The 26,829-nt window shown below is 40.6% G+C and overlaps 2 protein-coding genes across 2 annotated transcripts; both read right to left on the bottom strand.

Annotated features, from left to right (window-relative positions):
• Positions 1-441: 441 nt before the first annotated feature.
• On the bottom strand, positions 442-16,830 carry LOC109902044 (protein rapunzel-like). Its single transcript, XM_020498103.2, has 3 exons — positions 16,710-16,830; positions 2,452-2,541; positions 442-1,952 (listed from the first exon to the last, which is right to left on the bottom strand). The coding sequence occupies exon 3, from the start codon at positions 1,900-1,902 to the stop codon at positions 727-729; it is 1,176 nt and encodes a 391-aa protein (XP_020353692.1). The 5' UTR covers positions 1,903-1,952; positions 2,452-2,541; positions 16,710-16,830; the 3' UTR covers positions 442-726.
• Positions 16,831-17,213: 383 nt separating this feature from the next.
• On the bottom strand, positions 17,214-26,829 carry LOC109902043 (uncharacterized). Its single transcript, XM_031786760.1, has 4 exons — positions 25,952-26,829; positions 21,829-21,971; positions 21,520-21,721; positions 17,214-19,304 (listed from the first exon to the last, which is right to left on the bottom strand). Exon 4 carries the CDS (start codon positions 19,233-19,235, stop codon positions 18,051-18,053), a length of 1,185 nt encoding a protein of 394 aa, XP_031642620.1. The 5' UTR covers positions 19,236-19,304; positions 21,520-21,721; positions 21,829-21,971; positions 25,952-26,829; the 3' UTR covers positions 17,214-18,050.

Raw genomic sequence — 26,829 nt, 5'->3', positions numbered from 1 at the left:
AGGCAAAGAGACACTGAGTTTGAAGGTAGGCCTTGAAATACATCCACAGGCACACCTCCAATTGACTCAAATTATGTCAATTAGCCTATCAGAAGCCATGACATAATTTCCTGGAATTTTCTAAGCTGTTTAAAGGCACAGTCAACTTAGTGTATGTAAACTTCTGACTCACTGGAATTGTGATACAGTGAATTATGTGAAAGTGAAATAATCTGTGTGTAAACAATTATTGGAAAAATGACTTAGTAGATATCCTATCCGAGTCGTTGAAAAACGAGTTTTAATGACTCCAACCTAAGTGTATGTAAACTTCTGACTTCAACTGCATTTAAAGAGGTAAAATGCAGTTCTAGTTATGTAAAATGTTGAGGGATTTCTTACAGACAATACAAACAGGCTTTTATATTTACACACTTCCTAAAAACTCTATGATTTGATCAATTTAGAATATGTATCAAGACCCAAAGTTTAATTTACATTATCAGAGGCAACACAGAGTTTACATTACAAAGAATAGATTAACAGGTAAAACAGTCTTTGGTAAGTATCATGCTTTATAATAAGTGTTAGCCAGTGTTCCTCCTCATTAGTATAGCTGGGGATCAGAACTCAACTGAGAAAGAGAGAAAGTACTTGGGAATGTCAGTCTTAGTGCAAAGACCAAATTGGAATGAATATAATCTTGGTATCTATGGCAAAAAAATAAAAAATTTAAGTGAGAAAACGTCAATTGCAGTGAACGCAAACATAGAAGTTCTTGTGCTCCTCCCAGTAGTGTAGCTCTTCGGCAAAGCTCCAGACACAGGCCAGGTCTTTGCAAGTCTTGACCGTGTGGACTGCACATGCACCTGGCAACTGCTCAAACAGGAGCTCAGCTGTACCCACTACAGTGAGTTTCTTCTGACTCTGGATCAGCTGCTGGATGTGGGCCTTGTTCAGAGGCTCGGGTGAGGCGCTGTAGGACACCATGATGTTCAGCTTCTCGTCTGTCGCTGGCACCTGAAAGCGATTTTTTCCTGTGGGGCACTGGATGTTATTTTTGTTTGAGAACAGGCCCGAAGGGGAGCTGAATATACGGACAGACCAGCACACCCAGTCATACTTTTTTTTAAGCTTCTCCAAAATGGCGTCAGCCAGCTGCTGGTTGCTCAGGTCAGAATGGTCCCTAACCAACCTCCGGGAATCCAGTTCAGCCTGCTTGGAGAAGCTGGTGATGCAGTCCTCGATGACAGCATTCATTTTCACCTGTACATCCTTCATCTTTTCACCCCAGTCTTGAAGAAGCTTCTCTTCGTCATCACAGTCCTTTAGTGCGGTGTAACCCATCAGAGCGATGAGGCCTATGCAAAAGAGGTTCTTCAACCTGGCACAGAAGTCTTCCATGGCGCGTCGACTTTTCTCTTCATAGTTAAGAGTAATCTCCAACACTGACTCTCCAGAGAAGTTGTCTCCCGTCACGGCACTGTAGAGGGTATGTAGGTTTTTGTCGCAACCGGTTTTGACGAAATGCTCCATGAAAAGCTTCTTTTTGACCTCACGAAACTTGGGTTTGGCATTGAGGATGTCCATGTACTTGCGGAACTGGTTAGATATGTTCTCCTCTACAGAAAAGTAGGCAGCGTCCGCGCCGCTCTTCTTGATTTCCTCGTTAATTCGCTGCATCTCCTCTGAAATCACTTCCAGGTGTTCACGAACCTTTTGGAACTGCTCCTTCATGAACGCAGCTTCCTTACTCTCCACATTGTCCAGGGCCAATTTCACGATGGGAGCAGCGATGGCGAAAATAGGGAAGAGGTCACCTGCAATACTGGCCACCACCTCAGCTCCCTGTTCAAACACTTCCATTACAGTCTCTACCATGTTCTTCTTCTCTGATACAATCTTCTGTAGCTGGCTGGCCATCTTTGCTGGTATTGTTATTATTCAGTGCACAACAAATACCAGTATAACATCTGAAAAAAGAGCATAAGGGCATGGTCAAAAGGATGATCGGAACTGTTATACATTTTTTTTACCCCTTTTTCTCCCCTAATTTCGTGATATCCAATTGGTAGTTACAGTCTTGTCCCATCGCTGCAACTCCCATACGGACTCGGGAGAGGCAAAGGCCAGGAGCCATGCGTCCTCCGAAACTCGACCCCGCCAAGCCGCACTGCTTCTTGACACAATGCTCGTTTAAACAGGAAGCCAACTGCACCAATGTGTCAGAGGAAACATTGTACACCTGGCGACTGTGTCAGCATGCATTGCGCCAGGCCCACCACAGGAGTCGTTAGAGCGCGATGGGACACAGACAAACCCTCCGAAAACCCAGACAACACTGGGCCAATTGTTCAAGGCCTTAGTTAAAATGAAGGAAAAGTTCAACAGCAATACCAAAGTCTTAAAAGCTAGGCCCATATAGTTGATTACCTCCCTCCCTCCGTACAGTATATTATTTTCTGAACTTACGTAGTGCTGTTCCGCTATTGTTGGACTGTAGCCTGCTTCCCTGCTCAAACTCTCAACTAGAGTGAATCCCTGCTGGCCTCACAGTGAGAACTGATAAAGAAAGAGAGAGTGATCAGTGTACATTTCAGTAACCAAGCCTGCTGGGATTACAGCTGGACACACCCAGTGAGCAATGAGGCAACAATGCAAAGAGAATTCACCAGTGGGGGATGACACATAGGGGTAGATACTCTATGGAGTTTCAAATGTGTATTTCAAGGTAGTGTTTTAAGGGTTTTATGTTATAGAAATGTTTTAAGTATTTACCATTTATTGTCTGCATTATTCAATTCAAGTGTGTTGTATAACACATCAACAAAGTGCCAAATGGGGAAAAACCAACCAACTAATGAAGCTCTGATCTACAGTAGGAAGTATGCACAGCAAGCAGAAAGCCAATTAGTAACTTCAAACACTATGATGTACTAGAGTAGACTGTGACTGAAGGGGTGGTGCTAAGTGCATTGTAACAGTGTACATTTGAGGAAATCACATACAGTATCTACCATTGGAATAACATAATACAAGCAGGAAATAAGACTAATTTCAGCCTGGAGGCCATTTTAGATTTAATACTATCATTATATGTGTTACAGAAAAAGTTCATGAACATTTATTATACAGTATAACGTATCCACCGCTGCTGAAATAAATCATGGTGAATTGTATTTGACAATTGGCATGAAATTACTTCCAGGTCAAAGTACAATGTTATAAGCTCACAGTTTACTAATAAAAACCTAATCCATTCTCCTTTGGCCCTTCAACTACCACCACCATCCCCACCACGCTCGCTCAGCCAGTCCAACCAATGCCACAGAGGGTGTGGGAGTGATAAACTGTCTGTTGGAGATTAAACTTGCTGAGCAGGAGTGCATTTTCCACAGTAATGCCAGTAACCACAGCAACAAGACAATGGAAACTATTCTGTCAGCGTCTCAGTCTGCCTTTGCCTGCTGCTGAGGTCTGTCCCAAGTGGGTTTACACTGCATAAGATCAGTGAAGATGTCACCCTCATTTCTCAACCTGATCTATTCACCTACAGCTGTCAGGGGAGGCACAGTCTTTTTGCCCATAGAAAACAGAGACTACTGAGAGAGAATTGTCTAAGAAAATCCAAGAACTCTAGAACAATCTCAATACAGCCACTAGGCTACCTGGGGCGGCAGGTAGCCGCTGGGGCGGCAGGTAGCCGCTGGGGCGGCAGGTAGCCGCTGGGGCGGCAGGTAGCCACTGGGGCGGCAGGTAGCCAAGCTGTTAAGAGTGTTGGTCCAGTAACCCAAAGGTTGCTAGATCGAATCACCGAGCTGACAAGGTAAAACATCTGTCGAACTGCCGCTGAACAAGGCAGTTAACCCACTGTTCCTAGGCTGTCATTGTAAATAAGAATTTGTTCTTAACTGACTTGCCTAGTTAATAAAAAAATAAGAGATTTTAACTCTATTAAATCATCATCAATGATTCAAAGCTGACAACGCCTTGGATTTGAGACACGCATTTGACCATTTTCTCACGCCACACCTCATATGGCAGACATTAGATGAATGTAAAATGTTAATAATATAAAATAGTACATGTTTTATACATTTATGAGCACCAGCTAGCAGCGTAATAGCCTGGTTTTGTTAGCTTAGGAAAACGTGGTACATTCTAGGTGTATTATATTTCTTCGCCACAATACAATTGTATATAACATTATTGAATATACTGTAGTATATAATTTTCTTTATTGACTTTAGTGTTTTTCTTTTGCTGTTTTCGTATAACGTACGTGAGGTCACTGATACTCCACCTGATGTGGAAGTTGTCGAACCAGATCAGAACACCTTCGAAGACCACCTTCAGGCACGGACTGAGGTTTTTGACCAGGTAAAAATGAGTGTCCGCTGTTAATTTATTTTCTGGACTTCCAAGAGATATATAAGAGATGTATTTGTAATAATATAAAATATAATTGCATTCATTTCTATTCTCAATCAAGGTGAGACTGAACATGGACAGGGCACATGAGAAGGAAAGCCACCTGAGAAGAATCAAGGGGACCAAGTGCTTCGACATCTGGGTGAATGACTTGGGTTGGAAGAAGGACGAAAGGAAGGCGAGACCTGGGAAAGCTTGGTGCTTTTTCGCTTCTAGCTGGGGTCAACATCCGTTAAGGTGAATATAAAAATCTCAGATGATAACTATTTGCATTTGCTGCCTTGTGGTGGGCGGTATCACCATGCTGTCAGCAGTACCAACAAGGTACTCTCCAAATAGTCAATCTCAAGGTTAACCACTGGGTCACGTTAAGTAACCACCACTTCCAGGTAGGTACTGTTAAGGTGTATGACTCCAGTGGTCATGACCCCACGCTGGAGTTTCTCTCACAACTCATCTCTCTATCTTTTCCAGGGACCATCCCTTATAACCCCACTGACATCAAATATTAGACATGTATCCTTTATTTTCTGTCTGCCATTAACATTATTGCATGTCTAATCAAACATTTAAATTAAATCATTCAATAACTGTATTTTTACATACCTGACATTAATTTAACCTGTGTGTTTGCGTCTGTCTCCTAACCTGTTCCCTTTACTCTGCTCCTGTTCTCCAGGATCTACGGATTCTGCCTAACACTCAGACATGGATCCACCTGATGTTCTCCATTATCAACCACCCTCCAACTTTTCATTACATCAGCTACTGTTATTGTCAAGTTGTCATTATCTTCTAATAAATAGTAAGAAAACTAAAGTACTAGGCACATAATGTGAGATGCACAGATTAGCTAAAAACACTAGCACTGCAAATACTCAGAACAAAGAGGGCAGCAGCGCCTGGACTTTGCAGTTTCCCTCTTCGAGTCCACCTTCCAAAACTGACTACCTGTTGAAAACAAGTGACAGGCAGAACTTCCCATCCACACAATACCCACCTCCTCTCTAGTCCACACACCAGAATTCTGTATTTCAGTCTGATTGCCATGTGAGTATACAAAACAAATCTGAAAGTAAATGGACAAACATGTACCAAAAAATATCAATGGTTATATATTTAAATCTAAAAAATTCAAAAGGCACTCGCACAACTGAGCAATCTCTTTGCAGGTGCAACAGTTGAACAAGATGAAGGAAAAAGGAAACTGCAGACCTCACTGACGCTCAAGTCTCAGTCTTATCTAAGGGCCTCTCTTTTGTACCTACATGTACAGATAAACCATTTGATACAAAAGTAGATCTGTTTAAATGATTTTGCAAGATTAAACTTAAGCATGTGTTTTCGCAAAGCACTGTTTCGGGCCTAGAAACACATCAAAGAACTGGTACCCATTTTAAGCCCAAAAGCAAATTCTGTCCCATGGTTAACAACTCCTCGATTAATACCGATTGTAGGTTAGTTGAACAAGAAGCCATGTCAGTATATACGAGACAAACAAACCACATTCAGAAAAATCTCACTAGAACAGAAGAACAGGCACTTAATGAATTAATGAAAGATTAATCTTTGGTTATTAAACCTGCAGACAAGGGGGGTGCTGTGGTTGTTTTAGACTATGAAAAATATAAAGAAGAAATTCAGAGACAACTCAGTAATGAACGTTTCTATAGAAAACTGAGTGTTGATCCCACACAGGTGTTCCAAAAGGATATATTCTCTAATCTGGATCCCTATTAAACCACCTCATCTCAAAACCTGAATATGAATATCTTTGCTGCAAATGTGCCATTCGTTCATGCCTGTACATTTTACCGAAATTACACAAACCTAAAACACAACAAGGCAATTATCCAGGCAGACCAGTGGTTGCAGGAATAGGCTCAATGCTAGAGCCATTGTCGAACTTTGTAGACTCTTTTATTAAAACTAATGTGCAAGCATTGCCATCATATGTAAAAGACTCTATAGACTTCATAAACAAGATCTCACCAATAACGGGTTTAAAAGAAGACTGTATTCTGGTCACATTAGATGTCGAGAGTCTATATACCAGCATTCCCCATGTGGGGGGGGGGGGGGGGGGCTGGCAGCACTTGCACACTATTTGGGAGACAGAGATACTAATGAATATCCACCAACAAACTTCATTCTAGAGCTGGCTGAATGTTTTGAAGTATAACTATTTTAGGTTTGATGATGAATACTATCTCCAAGTGGAACATCGATGGGCTCCACATTCGCTCCGAGCTATGCAAACCTTTATGTGGGTCTTTTTGAAGAACGTTTTGCTAATAATGAAAACGAAAATCCATTTTTGAATAAAGTCCTGAAGTAGTATCGATATATTGACGACATTTTTTGCATATGGGAAGGAACTGAACAAGAGCTGTCAGATTTTATGGCACTACTCAATGACATTGACCACCATCTCAAATTCACTATTGAATGTGACACTCGTGACAACTTGTTCATTACCTCGATATGTGGATTGAGAAATCAAATGGAACCCTGTTTACAACTCTGTATAGAAAATAAACTGACAGAAATACTCTATTACAGGGGGACAGCTTCCATCCTGAGCCATTAAAAAGAGGACTTCCAAGAAGCCAGTTTTTCAGACTGCGCTGTTATATGCCACTCCACAGAGGACTATCTAGAAAAAGCAGAGGAGATGCGCATTAGGTTTCTAAGAAGAGGCTATTCGCCACAATGTGTGGATGAAGCTCTTAATTTGGCATTGGGAAAAACACAAGATGAACTGTTACAACAAAGACCCGCTAAAGCTAAAGAACACTCCGTAATGTTCACAACCACATATACTTTGAATTGGCGAAAATTGGAAGAAAATCAGCCAGGCCCTTTTACGCTCTCTACCAAATGGTAGCTATAAATGCAGAGGATGCGCACAGTGCAACAATATGATGAAGTGTGAATATTTCTGCCACCCACATACAGGAAAACGGTTCCAAATAAATGACATCATTACGTGTTCTACCACCCATGTTATTTACATTATTAAATGTCCATGTGGGCTCTGCTATGTCGGTAAAACCTCCCGCTCCCTCAAACAGAGAATTAGTGAACATAAAAGTTCAATCAGGAGAAACGACAGGGATTATCCAGTCGCAGTACATTTTAATGACCTAAAGCATGACATTTCTACCTTTAGATTTTGTGGCATAGAGAAAGTTAAGATATCAGACAGGGGAGGTGATATTAATAATACTCTGAGCAAAAGATAATGTTTTTAGATTTTTACCCTCCAGACATTATTTCCTAAAGGACTTAATGATGAAATGCCTATGTATGTTATGTTGTGAATTTGAACATGAATTATGTGCCTATTTAAGATTACTCTGATGTTTTTCGTAAGATGTACCCAATGATTAATGTCCTCATTGTGGTTTTATGGACGTGTTTAAAGCGTCTTATTTATACACTTTTGTAGTGTTTGTGAAATGCATATTGTTATATTTGGTAGGACTTGTTTGTTTTTCCGTTGCCTCCAACCCCTTTCCATGCGTGGAACGGATGTGGGTGGGGCTAGGTCTACATAAGGGTGCTAATTTTAAAAAATTCACAAAAGCTCTGACGAAGGCAGTGAGGCCGATATGTAAGCTTATTAAATATCAGTGATCCTATCAAGAGCTATATACACTGCTCAAAAAAATAAAGGGAACACTAAAATAACACATCCTAGATCTGAATGAATTAAATATTCTTATTAAATAGTTTTTTCTTTACATAGTTGAATGTGCTGAAAACAAAATCACACAAAAATTATCAATGGAAATCAAATTTATCAACCCATGGAGGTCTGGATTTGGAGTGACACTCAAAATTAAAGTGGAAAACCACACTACAGGCTGATCCAACTTTGATGTAATGTCCTTAAAACAAGTCAAAATGAGGCTCAGTAGTGTGTGTGGCCTCCATGTGCCTGTATGACCTCCCTACAACACCTGGGCATGCTCCTGATGAGGTGGCGGATGGTCTCCTGAGGGATCTCCTCCCAGACCTGGACTAAAGCATCCGCCAACTCCTGGACAGTCTGTGGTGCAACGTGGCGTTGGTGGATGGAGCGAGACATGATGTCCGGGCGGGCCAGTCCATAGCATCAATGCCTTCCTCTTGCAGGAACTGCTGACACACTCCAGCCACATGAGTTCTAGCATTGTCTTGCATTAGGAGGGACCCAGGGCCAACCGCACCAGCATATGGTCTCACAAGGGGTCTGAGGATCTCATCTTGGTACCTAATGGCAGTCAGGCTACCTCTGGCGAGCACATGGAGGGCTGTGCGGCCCCCCAAAGAAATGCCACCCCACACCATGACTGACCCACCGCCAAACCGGTCATGCTGGAGCATGTTGCAGGCAGCAGAACGTTCTCCACGGCGTCTCCAGACTCTGTCACATCTGTCACGTGCTCAGTGTGAACCTGCTTTCATCTGTGAAGATTACAGGGCGCCAGTGGCGAATTTGCCAATCTTGGTGTTCTCTGGCAAATGCCAAACGTCCTGCACGGTGTTGGGCTGTAAGCATAACCCCCACCTGTGGACGTCGGGCCCTCATACCACCCTCATGGAGTCTGTTTCTGACCGTTTGAGCAGACACATGCACATTTGTGGCCTGCTGGAGGTCATTTTGCAGGGCTCTGGCAGTGCTCCTCCTTGCACAAAGGTCGGAGGTAGCGGTCCTGCTGCTGGGTTGTTGCCCTCCTACGGCCTCCTCCACGTCTCCTGATGTACTGGCCTGTCTCCTGGTAGCGCCTCCATGCTCTGGACACTACGCTGACAGACACAGCAAACCTTCTTGCCACAGCTCGCATTGCTGTGCCATCCTGGATGAGCTGTACTACCTGAGCCACTTGTGTGGGTTGTAGACTCCGTCTCATGCTACCACTAGAGTGAAAGCACCGCCTGCATGCAAAAGTGACCAAAACATCAGCCAGGAAGCATAGGAACTGACAAGTGGTCTGTGGTCACCACCTGCAGAACCACTCCTTTATTGGGGGTGTCTTGTGAATTGCCTATAATTTCCACCTGTTGTCTATTCTATTTGCACAACAGCATGTGAAATTTATTGTCAATCAGTGTTGCTTCCTAAGTGGACAGTTTGATTTCACAGAAGTGTGATTGACTTGGAGTTACATTGTGTTGTTTAAGTGTTCCCTTTATTTTTTTGAGCAGTGTATTTCAATCTAAAATATTGCTAGAATGGTTTTCACAGCAGCTTCATAACGTGTTCGGTACTGTAAATTGTATCTTAAGACATACAATATATATATTCAACCACAAGGATACACTAATGAGCTATGATCTTTTTTTTTCTTTTTTTCGTAATTGAGGACTGAAATGATTTGAGTGTAGATTACTTGCCTAGTTAAATAAAGATAAAAAAATGTATAAATCGGGATCCTAGTCAGGATTTTGTTTGACAATTCAGCAAAGCTGTAGGCAATTCTGGGCTAAATCAATGACAAACAGCCTAAATGTTCAGTCTTCAGCATGATCTGTGATCAAAACAGGCCGGGGTGTTTTTGGTTCCGTTTAGTCTAAGGATATGCATAAGAACGCAACTGCACTGAAATGAATAGCCTGATTCAATGGGATTCTCCTGAATAATTCATGCTTTTATCTGTTAAGCTGTTTGGTCAATGCATAGACCAATACCAATTCTAACATTTTGGTATTTTGCATTAGGCATAGCGCTACATTGCAGAGCATTTAATAAACCAAACACATTTTCCTGGGATGTTTAGGCTGCGCAAGACCTTCGATAGCCTAGTAGACTGCAGAAATAATCGTGGAGTTTATCATTGTTATAGCCTAGATCGCTTTATAAAATCTGGTCCATTGCTTTTCCTATGGCTAAGCAAACAAGTGGCAGCATATATGCTTTTTGCACGTCTATAACAAGGCCGATATCCACACATACCCCCTCAAATCGAACCCTGCTTTTAATCATAAGACATCTCAACAGAAATGTATAGACGAAGGATTGCATGGTGACAGTGATTGTGTCTGTTATTCCGGTAAACTGGGAAGTGGGGGGGAAACAAGGTCAAATCATGACATCAGTGATTTTCAGGTCAGAGAAAGATGCCAGAGATTCCGAGTTGGATGACTGTTCAAAACAAAACAAAAATCCTAGTCAGCTTGTTTTTTTTCCCAGAGTTCCCAGTTGTCTTGAACGCACTGAAGTCGGAAGTTGTTTTCAATGCACCACTAGAGACCTAGGCTACCTCCAACAAAGATAATTAAAGGGGATATCTAGTTAGTTGTACAACTGAATTCATTCAACTGAAATGTGTCTTCCGCATTTAACCCAACCCCTCTGAATCAGAGAGGTGCGGGAGGCTGCCTTAATCGAAATACGCGTATTCAGTCGCACGAGGAACAGTGGGTTAACTGCCTTGCTCGGGCAAAACGACAAAAAAGTTAATCTTGTCAGCCTTGGTATTCAATCCAGCAACCTTTAGGTTACTGGCCCAACACTCTAACCACTAGGCTACTAAGAAGCCCTTGATTTCATATGGATGCAAGAAATAGGAATATCTACACAGTAATGGTGGCTGCGATATCAACTAGCCTCGTAATTTTTGCATTGAGGTGATAGGCCTATTTTAGCTAAATCGACAAATGAAATTGATGAACCAAACAGACACTTAAAGTAACACATAACGCGTAACAAATGTAGACGTTCATGGTAAACTCATTCTTAATAAAAGTACACGCAAACTGACACGTGACATGACGTGAACACTATGATTGTGTACATGTCCTGTGACATGAATGTGTTAGAAACAAACTTGTCTCCATTGACAGTCCATGTTAATTCATGGTGTTATTTTACAGCACGGCGCTAGGAAGACATTAGCTGACTTGGGGAGAGGTATCATTAGCTTCATTACACTTAATTCTGGCATGAATCACCCCCCATATAGGTGTGTTTTGCATCGACTCAAAGTTGATTGCATTCGATAAGAGAACGGGCTGCCTCCAGGGAGTGAGCCAGGTGCCCTGTTCAAAGCCCATGGTTAAGTTGGCTCAAAGCAAAAGTGACATAATTATGCACGTGTAGGAATTAGTAGAATTGTGTGTTTACCCATGCAAAAGTGATTTACTTTTGATAAAAATGCGTTATCTGCCTCCCCAATGAAAAATAGTTTGAATTTTCTAACATGGATTTTATGGAAAATAGATGTATGTTTCTGGAAGATGCACCATGCTGCCTTGTTGACAAAATGACCGAGTGGCACATATTACTGTTCTATTTGAGAATAGCGCTCTTCCCTTCCTGCTTTCGGCCATTGACGTGACGGAACTTTGCCCAGTGCCCCGCGGCTCAGCATAATCGAATCCGCCCATTGTCTTGCCACAGCACTGTCAACTGCGGCACATTGAAGCATATGATTGGTCTAGTTATATATAAGGGATCAAGGGGATTGGATGCGGGCTTTAAAGAAATTCCCCTCAAGATTAGAGCGGAGTTGAATGGGGAGAGAGAGCGTTCTCCGCAGAGTTTGTAAAAGTGTACAAAGACCGGCATGATAGCTCTGGTTTATGTACAATGTCAACAAAATGATGTTGTTATTATTCCCGTCCCTATAAGGGGGAAATAGTAATGCCGTCTTTTTTTCGGCACCAACTCCCCCATAGTTGGTCGGACAAAGCCCATAGGAAAGATTAATGGCGTTTTTGTAGGGTTTTGGGATAAATGCCTGTTCTATGAAATAACATTCATCAGCCAACATCACTTTTTGTGATTCAAAAAAAATAATTTTGGATTAATTCATAAAGGTCATGTTAACTGACTGCTATTATCTCATAGAATAAAACTTATAAGATCTCATAAGCATGTGTTAACCTCAGACCTTATTTTGGGGGTTTATTCCAAAACTCTTTCACCATATTTTTTTTCCAATAGGGATGGCTGAACGAAACAGAGGTAACTCATTTTGGGGTTTTAGGTCTACAAGCTGGCGAGCTCTATTGCAGAATGCAGCCTTTTGACAGCACGTACTAAAGTCAATTTAATCCACACTTGTATTAGTCCACTTGTTTTAGCAGGGAGGTTTGGTAGGGTGACCTGATTTGTAACTATGAAAATAATTTTGTCAAACAGATTGTGAACTCATAAACATACAAATGATTTGGTAAGGGAGGGTGTAGGGGCAGATTTATGTAATCTTGTCTTCAGGAGATTGTATTATCTATTTACTTTATTTGGTCTGATCAGTGGAACAATTCTCATTCTTCATAATGGGGTAAAATATAGGGTAATTAGTGTGCTTGTCAGCATGAACACTGTTTTCCCCCATAGTTATTTTATTATTCCACTTCTTCCAATTTTGCCAGTGTAATCACATTTATGAAATCTGATATGCCTATTTGTGTCTTTGAAAATGAATTATATGAGACTATGTATTTTTGCAGCCATTCATGGACAGTTTGGAATAAGTTTGGAATAAGTCACAGGGGCCTCAAATATAATCTCATTTTAGTATTGTGCACATATTTTGTCTAGGTAGAGTAAGACGATGGCAAGGATCTTCAACTAGTAGACATAAACCACCCAAATATTGACATTCATTAGATTTTTCTTGAAGGTTGGGTGATTGAGAAATTCATTGTTATAAAACAACAACATTTTCAGCACTTGGGAAGCATAGATGAGGAGTGGCCTGACCTCCTGGAAAGCAAGCAGCATTTTCTTCCAGCCCGAATTACAAAATACAAAATGTTTGTGTCCTTAACTTGAAAGCAGTCTATGGACAAGTACAGTTGAAGTCGGAAGTTTACATAAACCTTAGACAAATACATTTAAACTCGGTTTTTCACAATTCCTGACATTTAATCCAAGTAAAAATTCCCTGTTTTAGGTCAGTTAGGATCACCACTATATTTTAAGAATGCGAAATGTCAGAATAATAGTAGAGAGAATGATTTATTTCAGCTTTAATTTCTTTCATCACCTTCCCAGTGGGTCAGAAGTTACATACACTCAATTAGTATTTGGTAGCATTGCCTTTAAAATTGTTTAACTTGGGCCAAATGTTTTGGGTAGCCGTCCACAAGCTTCCCACAATAAGTTGGGTGAATTTTGGCCCATTCCTCCTGACAGAGCTGGGGCAACCGAGTCAGGTTTGTAGGCCTCCTTGCTCGCACAAACTTTTTCAGTTCTGCCCACAAACATTCTATAGGATTGAGGTCAGAGCTTTGTGATGGGCACTCCAATACCTTGACTTTGTGGTCCTTAAGCCATTTTGCCACAACTTTGGGAGTATGCCTGGGGTCATTGTCCATTTGGATGACCCATTTGCAACCAAGCTTTAACATCCTGATGTCTTGAGATGTTGCTCCAATATATCCACATAATTTTCCCACCTCATGATGCCATCTATTTTGTGAAGTGGACCAGTCCCTCCTGCAGCAAAGTACCCGCACAACATGATGCTGCCACCCCCGTGCTTCACGGTTGGGATGGTGTTCTTCGGCTTGCAAGCCTCCCCCTTTTTCCTCCAAACATAATGATGGTCATTATGGCCAAACAGTTATATTTTTGTTTCTTCAGGCCAGAGGACATTTCTCCAAAAAGTACGATCTTTGTCCCCATGTGCAGTTGCAAACCGTAGTCTGGCTTTTTTAATGGCGGTTTTGGAGCAGTGACTTCTTCCTTGCTGAGAGGCTTTTCAGGTTATGTCGATATAGGACTCTTTTTACTGTGGGTATAAATACTTTTGCACCTATTTCCTCCAGCATCTTTGCTGTTGTTCTGGGATTGATTTGCACTTTTCGTACCAAAGTAGGTTCATCTCTAGGAGACAGAACGCGTCTATTTCCTGAGCGGTATGACGGCAGTGTGGTCCCATGGTGTTTATACTTGCGTATTATTGTTTGTACAGATGAATGTGGTACCTTCAGGCATTTGGAAATTGCTCCCAAGGATGTACCAGACTTGGGGAGGTCTACATTTATTTTTCTGATTTCCCATGATGTCAAGCAAAGAGGCACTGAGTCTGAAGGTAGGCCTTGAAATACATCCACAGGTACACCTCATATTTACTCAAATTATGTCAATTAATTATGTCAGAAGCTTCTAAAGCCATTACATAATTTTCTGGAATTTAAAGGCACAGATGTTTAAAGGCACAGTCAACTTAGTCTATGTAAACCCACTGGAATTGTGATACAGTGAATTATAAGTGAAATAATCTGTCTGTAAACAATTGTTGGAAAAATGACTTGTGTAATGCACAAAGCAGATGTCCTAACTGTCTTGCCAAAACTATAGTTTGTTAACAAGAAACTTGTGGAGTGGTTGAAAAAAAGAGTTTTAATTACTCCAACCTAAGTGTACATAAACTTCCGACTTCAACTGTATACTGCAATCTATGATTTGGTTACCCACTGCCATCAACCATTAATATAAGTATTTCTTGTGCAGAGCATTTGAAAAGTGATAACCCTCATCGGCACGTGTCACATGCAACTTTCCACCTGAGAACAGGGATCAATCCCTGCTTCCAACCTTCCCACTGTTTCTCCCATCTCATTTCATTACTGTCTGAATAAAGTGTCAAACCACCTAAAAAATATCGTTACAATTTCAGCCCCCAAAAAGTGTTCTTTTGAGTGTTCATTTCATGTTCAAAGCATCCTGATCTGTGGTTTTAATTTTGCACTCTGGTCATAGGCCTAAGGATCCACAGACCCCTCAGCTAGGGGTTGTGCCAGGGGGAAATTACATTTGCAAATCTCACTCCACGCTTTCTTCAAAAGTTGACAGCCCTGTCAAATGTAATTTATTAGAATTTATAATCCAACAGATGGCCGGATACTATTAGATCAGCAGCTATCATAAAAATGATGGTGCAAATGGCTTTGAAAAAGACACAGCTCTCATTGATAGAACATCTGCATTAGAAGCCTGTTCAATGATGGATGGAAGTGAAATGGCATGCATTAGGATAGAAAAACATCCATCTCATTTGATTTAGCCACCCACGCTGCCATGCTAAAAAAATATGAGACTTTTCAGCTCTCCACTAAAACCCTAACTCCCAGGGGTTGTCTCATGGTCTGAGTGTATGTGAAGTATCTCTACCGCACTAAAGCAGACAAATTATCCAGGGTAAAGTGATGGTGATTGTACATTTTCAGATGTGAAAGAATTAGGCCAACACACAGGTTGAATCAAAGTTGTTTCCACGTCATTTCAATGAAACTACGCTGAATTTACATCTGTGCCCAGTGGGTACAGAGTCAAAAGGGCTATATCTGTAGCTCTACAAGGGAGGCATATCTCTGGCCAAACAATTCACCAAATAACAAGCAGGCCAGTCAACCTTAAAATGTACATTAACTGATGTCCACTGAAGAGCCTACTGTTAGGCCTACTGAAGTAATAATGTCAACATCATAACTTATCCATTTGTATATCAATATCTGGCCATCAAGATAGATATTTGGTAGTTTCTTCTTTTCGTGGTTTGAGTCCTAAATTAAATAAAAATTATTTCAAGCTGCAAGAATAAATGGCAACATTTGAGTTGCCCAAACGAGCAGTAAACTACAGTATCTATGTAGATTAAGGACTAGTTGAGGGAGGTGGTCAAATCATCCTGTGAAGTTTGCCCACATAAACACTGACCGGCCATGACTGGCTGCATTTAACAAATGGACATAGATCTTTGCAAGCTGAGAAGTGCAATCATATTACAGTTGTTGTTGTTAAAAGCTGTTCATGTGGCCTCTTAACGGGAAATGTATCGATTAGCTCGTTCAACAAGGGCTCTAATTGCTTTATTTCAGTATCTTGTTTAACTCCCTATACAGCCAGCATACCTCGTGGATTAATATGATAAGGCCTTGCAACAATACGTCAATTGATTAAATTCAGCACTGTTGCCACTGCAGTACTTTAATCATGACAATATATAATTATGGACACGAGAATCACTTCCTGGAAAAAGCCAGCACATTATGTCACATATTCTAGGCTACCAACGCCCATCTACTGTATTGACAGAAGTTCACATTGTGTTTTGCGCAATTTACAGTAAAACATTGGATATTATTTAAATGTGCACATGGCATTATAAAGTAATGTATTCAAAGATGTCGTCGGATCTCAAAATGTCATAGCCAAGTTTACCAGACGACTCGTTAAAGAATTGCTTAACTAATGAAAACAGCTGCGAAAACTTTTGGAAAACATCACAATAACTGTATAAGCCTATTGAAGAAACATTGAAATGTTCATATGCAATAATGTTTGTCTAAAAACTCACCTTTTCATTCGCTGTAGTTTGAGGAAGAAAAGCAAATAATTTGTATGATCTGTTTTTCTCTTCCTATTGGTCATATGGTTATCATATTACAGTTAAAGTGACACACCCATAGAGAGAGAGCTAAACTTGGGTGGTGGTTAAACAAGTTGTTGAACAAATGTCAGCATATTTTCCTGGTCAACATGGGAAACTATACTAACTTACACTCCTTTGACAAATAACTGACAATAGAATTTGACCAATGCTATTAAAACATCTGCTGATGGTAACTGTGCTTATATTGCTGGGGCTGATGATTGTTTAGGGAGTAATGTAAATAAACTGTCACACATTATCACTATAGATGTTTATGACTCCGTGTACCTCTGCTTAAACGTTTTTACATAAAGTACCCTCTAAAATTATGTTATCATGCCAATTAGGCTCATTTCCTCAGCTGCAGGTAGAGATAGAATATACAAGCCATAATTTACTATTGCATAATGATGACCAGTGATAACAATGTCCTTTAAATTGTGGTTTATTATGAATAAAGAAGACCATAAACATTTTATAGCTGTATGAAGGATATCAAATGTGTGAATATAGACAGAGATGTAATGTGGTAAGGCTATAGATTTGGACCGTGTGGTGTGTCTATCAACAGCATTTTTCAAAGGAGCTTGAGTAAGTCCTCAGTACATTGATGAGGAGAAATAGTTGTTTGCCGTAAGCTTACATAACACATTATTACGCTGGCTGGTGTGCTAATTTACAGTATGGTCATCATGAAATACTGGAATGCAGGTTAAACAAGGTATCTTACTCTTCTATTTGGTGGGAGGAAGTACCAGGTTCTCATGCGTTGTCACTGTTGTTGAGTAGATAGCCACTGCCTGGCATAAAATGTCTCATATATGTCCATTAATACACATGTGCAAATCCTGATAGTTTAAACCAGGTGTGTCAAACTAATTTTACCCAGGGGGCCGCATTCAGTCTTCAAAGAGATCGAGGCGCCATACTGAAAATTGGTTTTATTTCTTTGCCTTGAAATTTTGCACAAGACAGTCCACTATCCATTGCTTTTCCCCCCAAAAATCTGACCCCACGGGCCATGTATTTGACACCTCTGGTAAATGATAACTAACTACACAAAAATATACAAGGTCGATAAACAAATAAACATTTTGCAGTCTGTAACAAGAGATTATATTTCACACAATCACTAACTAAAGCGTCAGCTAGGTTTGAGATATCAAGAAAAACATCTCTAAACTCAGTTATAAACATTCATGAATTGCATTTGTAGTTTTCCCCATTATGTCTACTCTATTTTGCATTGCACTGTTTAAAAAAAAGCTACTCAGGATGAATGCATAAGTACGCTTTTTTGTGTTTTCCATAGTAGTAACAATCCTCTTGGAAGTTGTTGGTCTCCACCACTTCCTTATAGTGGCTGACAGCATGCACCAAGCAGTTGGGGAGACTTCTGCTGAGGACCTGAGCCACATCCATCATGTTCCCCTTCAGTTTCTGCCCCTCAATTTCTTGCTGAATCTGACCCTTGTTGATAGGCTTAGGCTGTACACTGAAAGAGATCACCACTTTGATGTTGTTCTTGGTCAACACATCAAAGTAATTAGCTCCTCCTCCCCTGCCATGGTACTTCTTTCCAGCTAGCCAGTTGAAAAAGACAATTCGCTCCTTGTCATTGAAGACCCTGATAGACCAGCTAACCCAGTCATATTTCTTAACAAGTGTGTCCAATAGGGATTTGGTGAAGTCAAGGTCAACAGTGCCAGGTTTCTCCTGAAGCTGGTGTTCCATGTCCAATTTGGCTTGATCAGCGAAGTTTTCTGTGCAATCATCCACCGCTGCTTTCATGCGGTTCTCAACATCTTCCATACGCTCCTGCCACTTCTTCACCATCTCATCCCCCACAACCCCTTCCTTGAGGCTGGCATAACCCATGACAGCAATGATGCCCACCACAAAGAGCTTCTTAAGCCTGGCACAGAAATCTTCTACCGCCCTTCTACTCCTTTGTTCTGTGGAAACCACTGTCTCCAGCATGGGGTCACCTGAGGTATTGTCCCCGGTAACGGCATTATAGAGCGCGTCCAGGTTCAAATCCGTGTCCGTGTTCTCATAATGGCTGAGGAACTTCTCCATCTTCTTCTCTTTGAACTTGGGCTTGGCGTTGACAAAGTCCTGGAACTTTTCGTACTGGCTGAGCATTTGTGCCTCACGGTCAAAGTTCTGCTTATTCAAGGAGGTCCTCTGCAGCTCCAGGGCGATTTGTTCGATCTCAGCCTGGATGCCTTCCAGTTTTTGGTTGACCATGCTGAACTGCTCAGTCAGGTAACGTGCATCCTGCCCTTCCGGGTTGCTGAGGATCTCAGAGGAGGCTACAAACACGGCCTCCAGGACGGGATGGAGCTGACCCACAGTGGCTGCCAGGACTGCGGAGGCCTGTCCCATGATCTCCACCCCCTTCTCGATCTTGCCCCTGTTCTGCACGAGCCATTCTGCCACACTGGTCATTTTGAGGGCTTTTTCACAAAGTAACAATGGCCAACTAGGTCGTCAAAGACTCTTTGACTATGTTGATGTCTGAAAGAGAAAGAGGAACAAACGATAAAACTCTTGTGAAGGTTTGTTGAGGTGAAATAATACATGTGTTAAGGCAGCAACATCAGATTTGGTCTTTTTTTATTTCCAAGGATTAGCTAGCTATTAGTTTGAAGAAGTTTGTTTTGGAGATGACTCGATCATCATCGTCTTCAGTGGTGTAAATTACTTAAGCAAAAATACTTGAAAGTACTACTCATTTTCTTAGGTATTTGTACTTTACTATTTATATTTTTGACAACTTTTACTTTAACTTTGACTTTACTACATTCCTAAAGAGAATAATATACTTTTTACTCCATACATTTACCCTGACACCCAAAAGTATTCGTTACATTTTGAATGCAGGACAGGGAAATGGTCAGAGAACATCCCTGGTCATCCCTACTGCCTCTGATCTTGCAGACTCACTAAACACACATGCTTAGTTTGTAAATTATGTCTGAGTGTTGGAGTGTGTCTCTGGCTATCCGTAAATAAATAAAAAACAGATAATGGTGCCATCTGGATTGCTTAATATAAGGAATCTGAAATTATTTGAGCAATTACATCTACTTTTGATACTTAAGTATTTTAAAAACAAAATACTTGTATTTTACTGGGTGACTTTTGCTTTTACTCTAGTAATTTTCTATTAAGGTATCTTTACTTTTACTCAAGTATGACAATTTGGTACTTTTTCCACCACTGATCGTATCTAGCACAGAAAACACGAACAGCATCTAACACAGATTACATCAGACAGTTGGAGTCAAATAGAACAAGCTACTCTCAGCAATGAAACAGATGGAGAACATGTTGGGACATGCAAGAGTCTAGTTTCATGCCACACCCAGAGTCTCAGGTTTATGACAGGTCTATGACAGGACTCGATCACAGCTTTGGTGGCACTGACCATGATTTAAAATTAACATACTGAATGTTTATGGGGACTCAGAGCAAATATCAAAAGCAGTGTGTGTACTCTCGCTTTATGACGTGGAGAGTTGCGCAACACTGCAGTGCTGGCTTTTTGGAGTTGAATTGACAAGCCTAACAATAGCCAAGACCCAAATCAAACACAGATGTCCACAACCTGGGAAAAAAGGGGATTTACTTTGTGAACATATTATTTTCAATGTAAAATACACAAAAGAGATGAACTCAAACATATCTCATTCCCCTGAGACAATATCCACTACAGAAAAAAGGCACACCCAGATCCAAGGAAAAAAATCCACCACTGCACTTGTTCTGTACTGAATTTTTTTTTCTTCTCCCACACACTAAAATGTCAGTTAATTGAAATGCAATTGGGTCATTGAATTCACAGCAACTCTATGTACAATGTAGCATCAGTCATTTACATTAGAGGAAAAACACAAAATACAGATTCCTATGTACACCCATAGACCGTGGGATTACCAGGTATTGCTGCATGGCAGGATGAATGGTGTCATTTTACATTCTTTCCCAAGGACTACCACTGTACTAATTACGTTAGTCCTATTCAATAAGCTAACATCACTAGTTATTGCTATCCCATGTTTAAGTTATAACATGTTAAAAAAAATTGTTATGAATACATGAAATAATTTGAATTTTGAAATATTTTGTAGAATTCACTTGTAACTCATCACCACATTGAATTGAAGGCATTCTAATAAAAAAAATAGTGAAGGAAAATACTTACTGAGCAATTGTCCTGGTTTAGGATATGTCAAGTCTTCACTAGCGAAACAAAAATTGTTGACTGTGAGAATGGTAGTCCAAGGGTACAATTAAGAGGAAGAAAAAGGCGAGCCCAAACTATTTTTGTAACCAACATTTGGCCTTCTTTTCAATATCACTCAACTTCTCTCAAATACTTTGAACATAGGAGTGCTGAGTAAAATTGTATTGCTACCCATTATTTTCCTTGCCACTTGGGGAAGAAACCAGCCCATAGAGCTCTTATGGAGACCACATCCTTGAGTCATGAGATACCAGCAAGACTACATCCGTTAACAATGCTTTCCCAACATCTCAAATTCTTTCAAAACCAGTTCCTCACTTTTTCATATAGGTCTCAGGGGTACTCTATACTTCTCAAACAAGATCAGGTCATCAAAGAATAGAAAATCTGTGTAAACAAAACTTGACACCCTTGATGGTAATTCAAACTTCCCGGAGAGACAGACAAAAGGGAGCATGATAAAGAAAAGAGAAAGAAACTCACCTCTAATAGTCCAATAAAGTATCCAGGGTGGTGAAGTCCAGTTATCCAACAGTCCAGCTGTGCCTATGAACACCAGCCTCCTAGTGTTGGGATGTATATGTAGTCTCTCTCTCTCCTCTCTCTCGTCACTCCCCCTTTGGAACTCCTCCATCCCCTCTCTGCATTCCAACGGGAACCCACTCAGAGGGACGAGGGGCAGGCACTGAGACAGATAACATCCTGTAAACATTGCCCATGCAAGGACACCACACTGCCATATACACAGGGTCTGGAGGATTGTGTGTGTGCGTGTGCATGTGTGCGTCCAACCGTGCAAGTGCGCAGGAGAGCAGAAACAGGGGACGCCAAGCAGCCCTTTGCCACAAATACAAAACCCGGCTTGTTCTGTCTCCACTGAGGTTGCTATGGCCACTGCTTCTTGCCTCTTGCCTGCTAAACAAGGCCATTGAGTTCTGTAAAGTAAGCAAGGATTTTTACAGATAAGCAATTGCAGTTCCCTAAACAGAGGCAGTTTTTGGTATTTTCAAAATAGCACACATAAGGGACATCAGAGCTAAAACGTGTGACATTTTGAACTATTTGAACCTTGGAAATGCATTGTCATTGAAGGCAAGTTATTGGACATTTGGATTGACGCGTAATAATGGAGTTGAAATACACCCTGGAGCTGCAGTGCTCTCAGAGTCACTCGTCACAGTGCTGAGCAGAGCAGTGAAAGGACCTCTGTGTCTCTGTATCCACACCATGGGAGACAGAGCTCACCCACTGTCTTTGTGCTTCAACTCTGACCGTGACACACACTGCTTGATATGACCAATCAGTCAAGTTAACCCTAAAGAGGAGGAGATAGAGAAAGAGGAGGGGATATCTGTCAGGTCAGTCATATTGAGGAGGAGTTGGCGAGCTCGCCGGCTACCCCCAGTGTTTTTTGGGTCTCCCTGTATCGTCCCGCTTTCAGATGTCACACTACGCTAAGTCATTACCATCCGAAAGGGGAGGATATGTTTCGCAGGGGCTCAACGGTAGTTGGCGTGATGGGTGGTATTGACTGACGGTGGGAGACACGCTGACTAGGAGGCATCAGTGTGATGAAGCAAAGCATACTTCCTGAATCATACTTCCCAAATATTCCACATTACGTCATTTGAGATGTCCTCTATCCTGTCAAAAAAAAATACAGTTCACTATCCAGTGTGTGAAAATCCAAATTCATTCATCCCCCATTACCCATTTGCCAACAGGTTTTGTAGTTCATTTCTGAAGAAAAGAGAACTAAAAACAACAGACTGGAAACTTCAGAAAGATTCCATCTCACATCAAATGTTATCAATGGAAAATAGGGCCTCATTTGAAAAATCATGGCCTTTGTAGGGGATTTAAGCAGACAAGGTGGAACAATGGTAAAGTCATTAAAATAATGACAACCAGGTGAACAAGGTGTGCCAGACAGGTCAGTGTATTGTTAGCTGATGTTTTGTCTGGTTTTACTCAGCTAATAGCCATACCAACTTAACATTCCTGTTCAACAGCTTTAATGTTAATAAACAGGTGGAATAAGCATTGTTTCTCTTATTATTTTATGTGCATAGTGAATCTGCAGACATTATGGCACACTTTGAACTTCTTTGTCTTCTCTTTGATGATCATTCTATGCCGGTTTAGTCTATATAACTAAAAGCTCACGTCCAATGTTTTAGCTGCTATCTCTAATAATTCCAGACTTGATTAGGATGTGCAGTATATTTTGTCAAATGAAAGTGTAAGGGAAATGTTTATGTTTTTGCTATTCTTATAACAAATTTCTGTGTTCTATTCATGTGCTGTTCTAAATAACGAATTTCTGTGTTCATGGCACAGAAGTGGCTGACTGTACAAATCCTCACTATCAGTAGCTGCAATTTGTTTTGAGAACGAACGAAAGATATCTCCGTTTCAAGGTCTCCACATAGAGAGAATGAAGTCTCGTGAGGTATTGGTCTGTCACGTGTTATGAACCAGTATTGGCCGTTCACATGGATGAAACAAAACAGTAATGATTCATTCATTATGCTAAATCATACAAATATAACTTGTCTGTGTATAGTCATATAAACGACAACGGCTGTGACTTCCCAGGCAGATTTCCTGATTGACATGTGTACTATGGTGCATTGAGTTGGTTGGAGCCTCTCCAGCACGCTGGCAATAAACAATGATTCATTAAGATTGACTTTGAGTGTCCCTGTGTAAGAATTTCCACGACAAAAGGTAAACAAAAACAGTTGTGTCTTCTCATGTTGAATGGCTGTTGAAATAGAAGATTACCTCAATACTATTGACCACACTTTCTGACCTTGGTCTCTAGTGTTTCCTCCTTGCCACAAGATGTCATCCAAGACATAATGTACCACTTTGCCAGAGGGGGGGAGGGGCCTGTTTGGGCAATAATTATACCTATTTTTGCATAATGGGGATAGACAGGATGTCCTTTGTCTATCATTTGTTAATGTTAAGAGAGGACTTAGCACCCGTCATTCCTGGATTTGAGCAACTCCCATGGGAAAACAAATGTGGGTTGGAATGGCAGTTTACTGGAAACAGGGTTGAGCAACACAAATTAAATTGCTTCTCAGGCATAGTGGGTGCTACATTATAAGACGTGCGATTCAGCTGGAGGCTCCAAGGTTTGGTCACAGCCAGATACTGTAGGTGCATCAACATCATATGTCTGCATCATGAACATATGTGGGTGCTAACATGAGCATAAACTGTGATATCACAATATAATATCATTTCATGGCATACTGCTTAGTTATTAGGTCACTTACGTCATGTCCAGGTGTGGTATCTTAATTTGATCACTCTGTTGTCGCTGAGAATATTCCTTCACCGCATTCAAATGAGCCTCGTGATTTACATAAATTCACTGAAAACTCACAGTTTTCTTTCTCTCTCGCTCGATCAAACGCTAAAGCACCAGACAGAATAAATGTCCTACTACTGTAGTTCCTACAACTGCTACATTCAAATGTACAAAAATGTATCTGAAATGCAGCCATACACATTAACAACCATTATTTTATATAACTTAATAAGACAAGATAGATATTGGTCTCCACTACATACAAGTGAATCTGAAATGCATCCATAGGCTACACCTAAACTATAGCCTACTGTAGCATATCAAATTAATTTCCAGTTAGAAATCATCCCTTTTGTTTTAAAATAATCAAATCCTGCTGCTGCAGGATTATTTTATTATTGAGAAGGAACTGGTCAAATTAAGATCCTACACCCCACTAGGCACAAACTGGTTGAATCAACTTTGTTTCAAGGTCATTTGTCAAGCATTTGTCAAGCTTATGTCATCATGGTAAGCAATTTCCAACATAGACAAATACGTTGAATATGTAACTTCGAAACAATGTTCAGGTCTTCAACGTTACTGTATATCGACTATCAGAAAAGAAAAACAATAGGCTGGGCAGCACCCCCTACTGGAGAATTGATCTACGTAAAGATATTCATTTGGTCTCCCATCCAAGATTATATCCAAGCCCTGCTTATATTTGTCACTGACTATTACCAATGTGCTATCGTGAGAATGATAATTAAATAGATTTCCTGTTTAATAACTAAATAGATTCCCTGTAGTAATTTCAAAGGGTAGGTTTAACAGAGCAAATGAAATGTAACCATACTTTCTAAGTCATATATCATCAATATTTAGGCATATAAAACATTTGTGAAGACATCAATAGCCATTGTTTCAATTCAACCCAGGGTTCAACTAAAAATAGACAATAGGCTACAGGCACTGACTATAGCAAACATTAGGAACACCTTCCTAAGATTGAGAGGTGTGTGGACTTGATTAGCATGTACATTATATTTCCTCAAATGAAAGGTTATCAAAAACGGTTGTGTCTTATCATGTTGAATGGCTGTTGAAATAGAAGATTAGCTCAATGCTATTGACCACACTTGATCTTTCTGACCTTGGACTCTAGCTCTAGTGTTTCTTCTTTGCCACAAGATGTCACTTTAGTTCACTGGAAAGCCCCCCAGTGTCTCTTCTAAGACAGAAGGTGCCACTTTGCCAGAGAAGGGATTAAATTGACGCAGGGCGGTGTTTGGGGAATAATGATGTACTGGTTCTATAAATAGTTTGTCTTGAACATGGTTGGGTGAGGGTAAATTGGAAGAGCCTTTCATGTCATGAATAGTCTGGTTTGTGGATTATTGTTGCCCCTGACTTCACTGGTTTTTAATTTGCAGGACATTTAGAAAGATTATACAGTTATTTAAAACTGGCCTTTGAGAAACACATGAAAATACAGTTGTAGGTCAGAACTGTTTGCTGTTTATATAAAAAGAAACCATCCTTTATTCCGCATGACCACAGTTGTGTTACTTGGAATGAGGGATTGCTATGCAAACAAAAAGTTGTTACCTTTAAGAGAGGATTTAGCACCCGTCATCCCGGATTTGAGCAACTCCCATGGGAACACAAATGTGGGTTGGAATGGCAGTCCATTAGAGAAAGGGTTGATCAACAGCCATGAAAGTGCTTCTCAGGCATAGTGAGTGCTATGAGACGTGAGATAAAGCCGGAGGCTCCAAGGTTGGATCACAGCCAGATACTGTAGGTGCCTCAACATATGCCTGTGTCAACAACATACAGTGCCTACAGAAAGTTTTCACGCCCCTTGACGTTGTCCATGTGTTGTTGTGTTACAGCCTGGCCTACACAAAATACCTCCTAATGTAACTGGGAAATTATGTTTTTAGAACTTTTCTTTTTACATATTAATAAAAAATGAAAAGCTGAAATGTCTTGAGTCAATCAGAATTCAACTCCTCTGTTATGGCAAGCCTGAATAGGTCCTGGAGTAAAAATGTGCTTAACAAATCCCATAATAACTTGCATGGACTCACTCTGTGTGCAATAATAGTGTTTTCCATGCTTTTTGAAAGACTACTTCATCTCTGTACCCCACACATAAAATTATCTGTAAGGTCCCTCATCAGCAGTGAATTTATAACACAGATTCAACCATAAGGACCAGGGAGGTTTTCCAATGCCTCACAAAGAAAGGAACCTATTGATAGATGGTAAAAAAGGCAGCATTGAATATCCATTTGAGCATGGTGAAGTTATTAATTACACTTTGGATGATGTATCAATACATGCAGTCACTACAGAGATACAGGCATCCTTCCTAACTCAGTTTCCGGAGTGGAAGGAAACCGTTCAGGAATTTCACAATGATGACAATGGTGACATTAAAATAGTTACAGAGTTTAATGGCTGTGATAGGAGAAAACTGA

Source organism: Oncorhynchus kisutch, linkage group LG13 (genome assembly GCF_002021735.2).
Source record: "Oncorhynchus kisutch isolate 150728-3 linkage group LG13, Okis_V2, whole genome shotgun sequence".
NCBI lineage: Eukaryota > Metazoa > Chordata > Actinopteri > Salmoniformes > Salmonidae > Oncorhynchus > Oncorhynchus kisutch.
This window is presented reverse-complemented; position numbering and strand designations above follow the sequence as displayed.

Excerpts from the sequence above, each read along its gene's own strand:
- LOC109902043 (XM_031786760.1), bottom strand. The coding sequence starts at position 19,235 with ATGACCAGTGTGGCAGAATGGCTCGTGCAGAACAGGGGCAAGATCGAG.
- LOC109902044 (XM_020498103.2), bottom strand. The coding sequence starts at position 1,902 with ATGGCCAGCCAGCTACAGAAGATTGTATCAGAGAAGAAGAACATGGTA.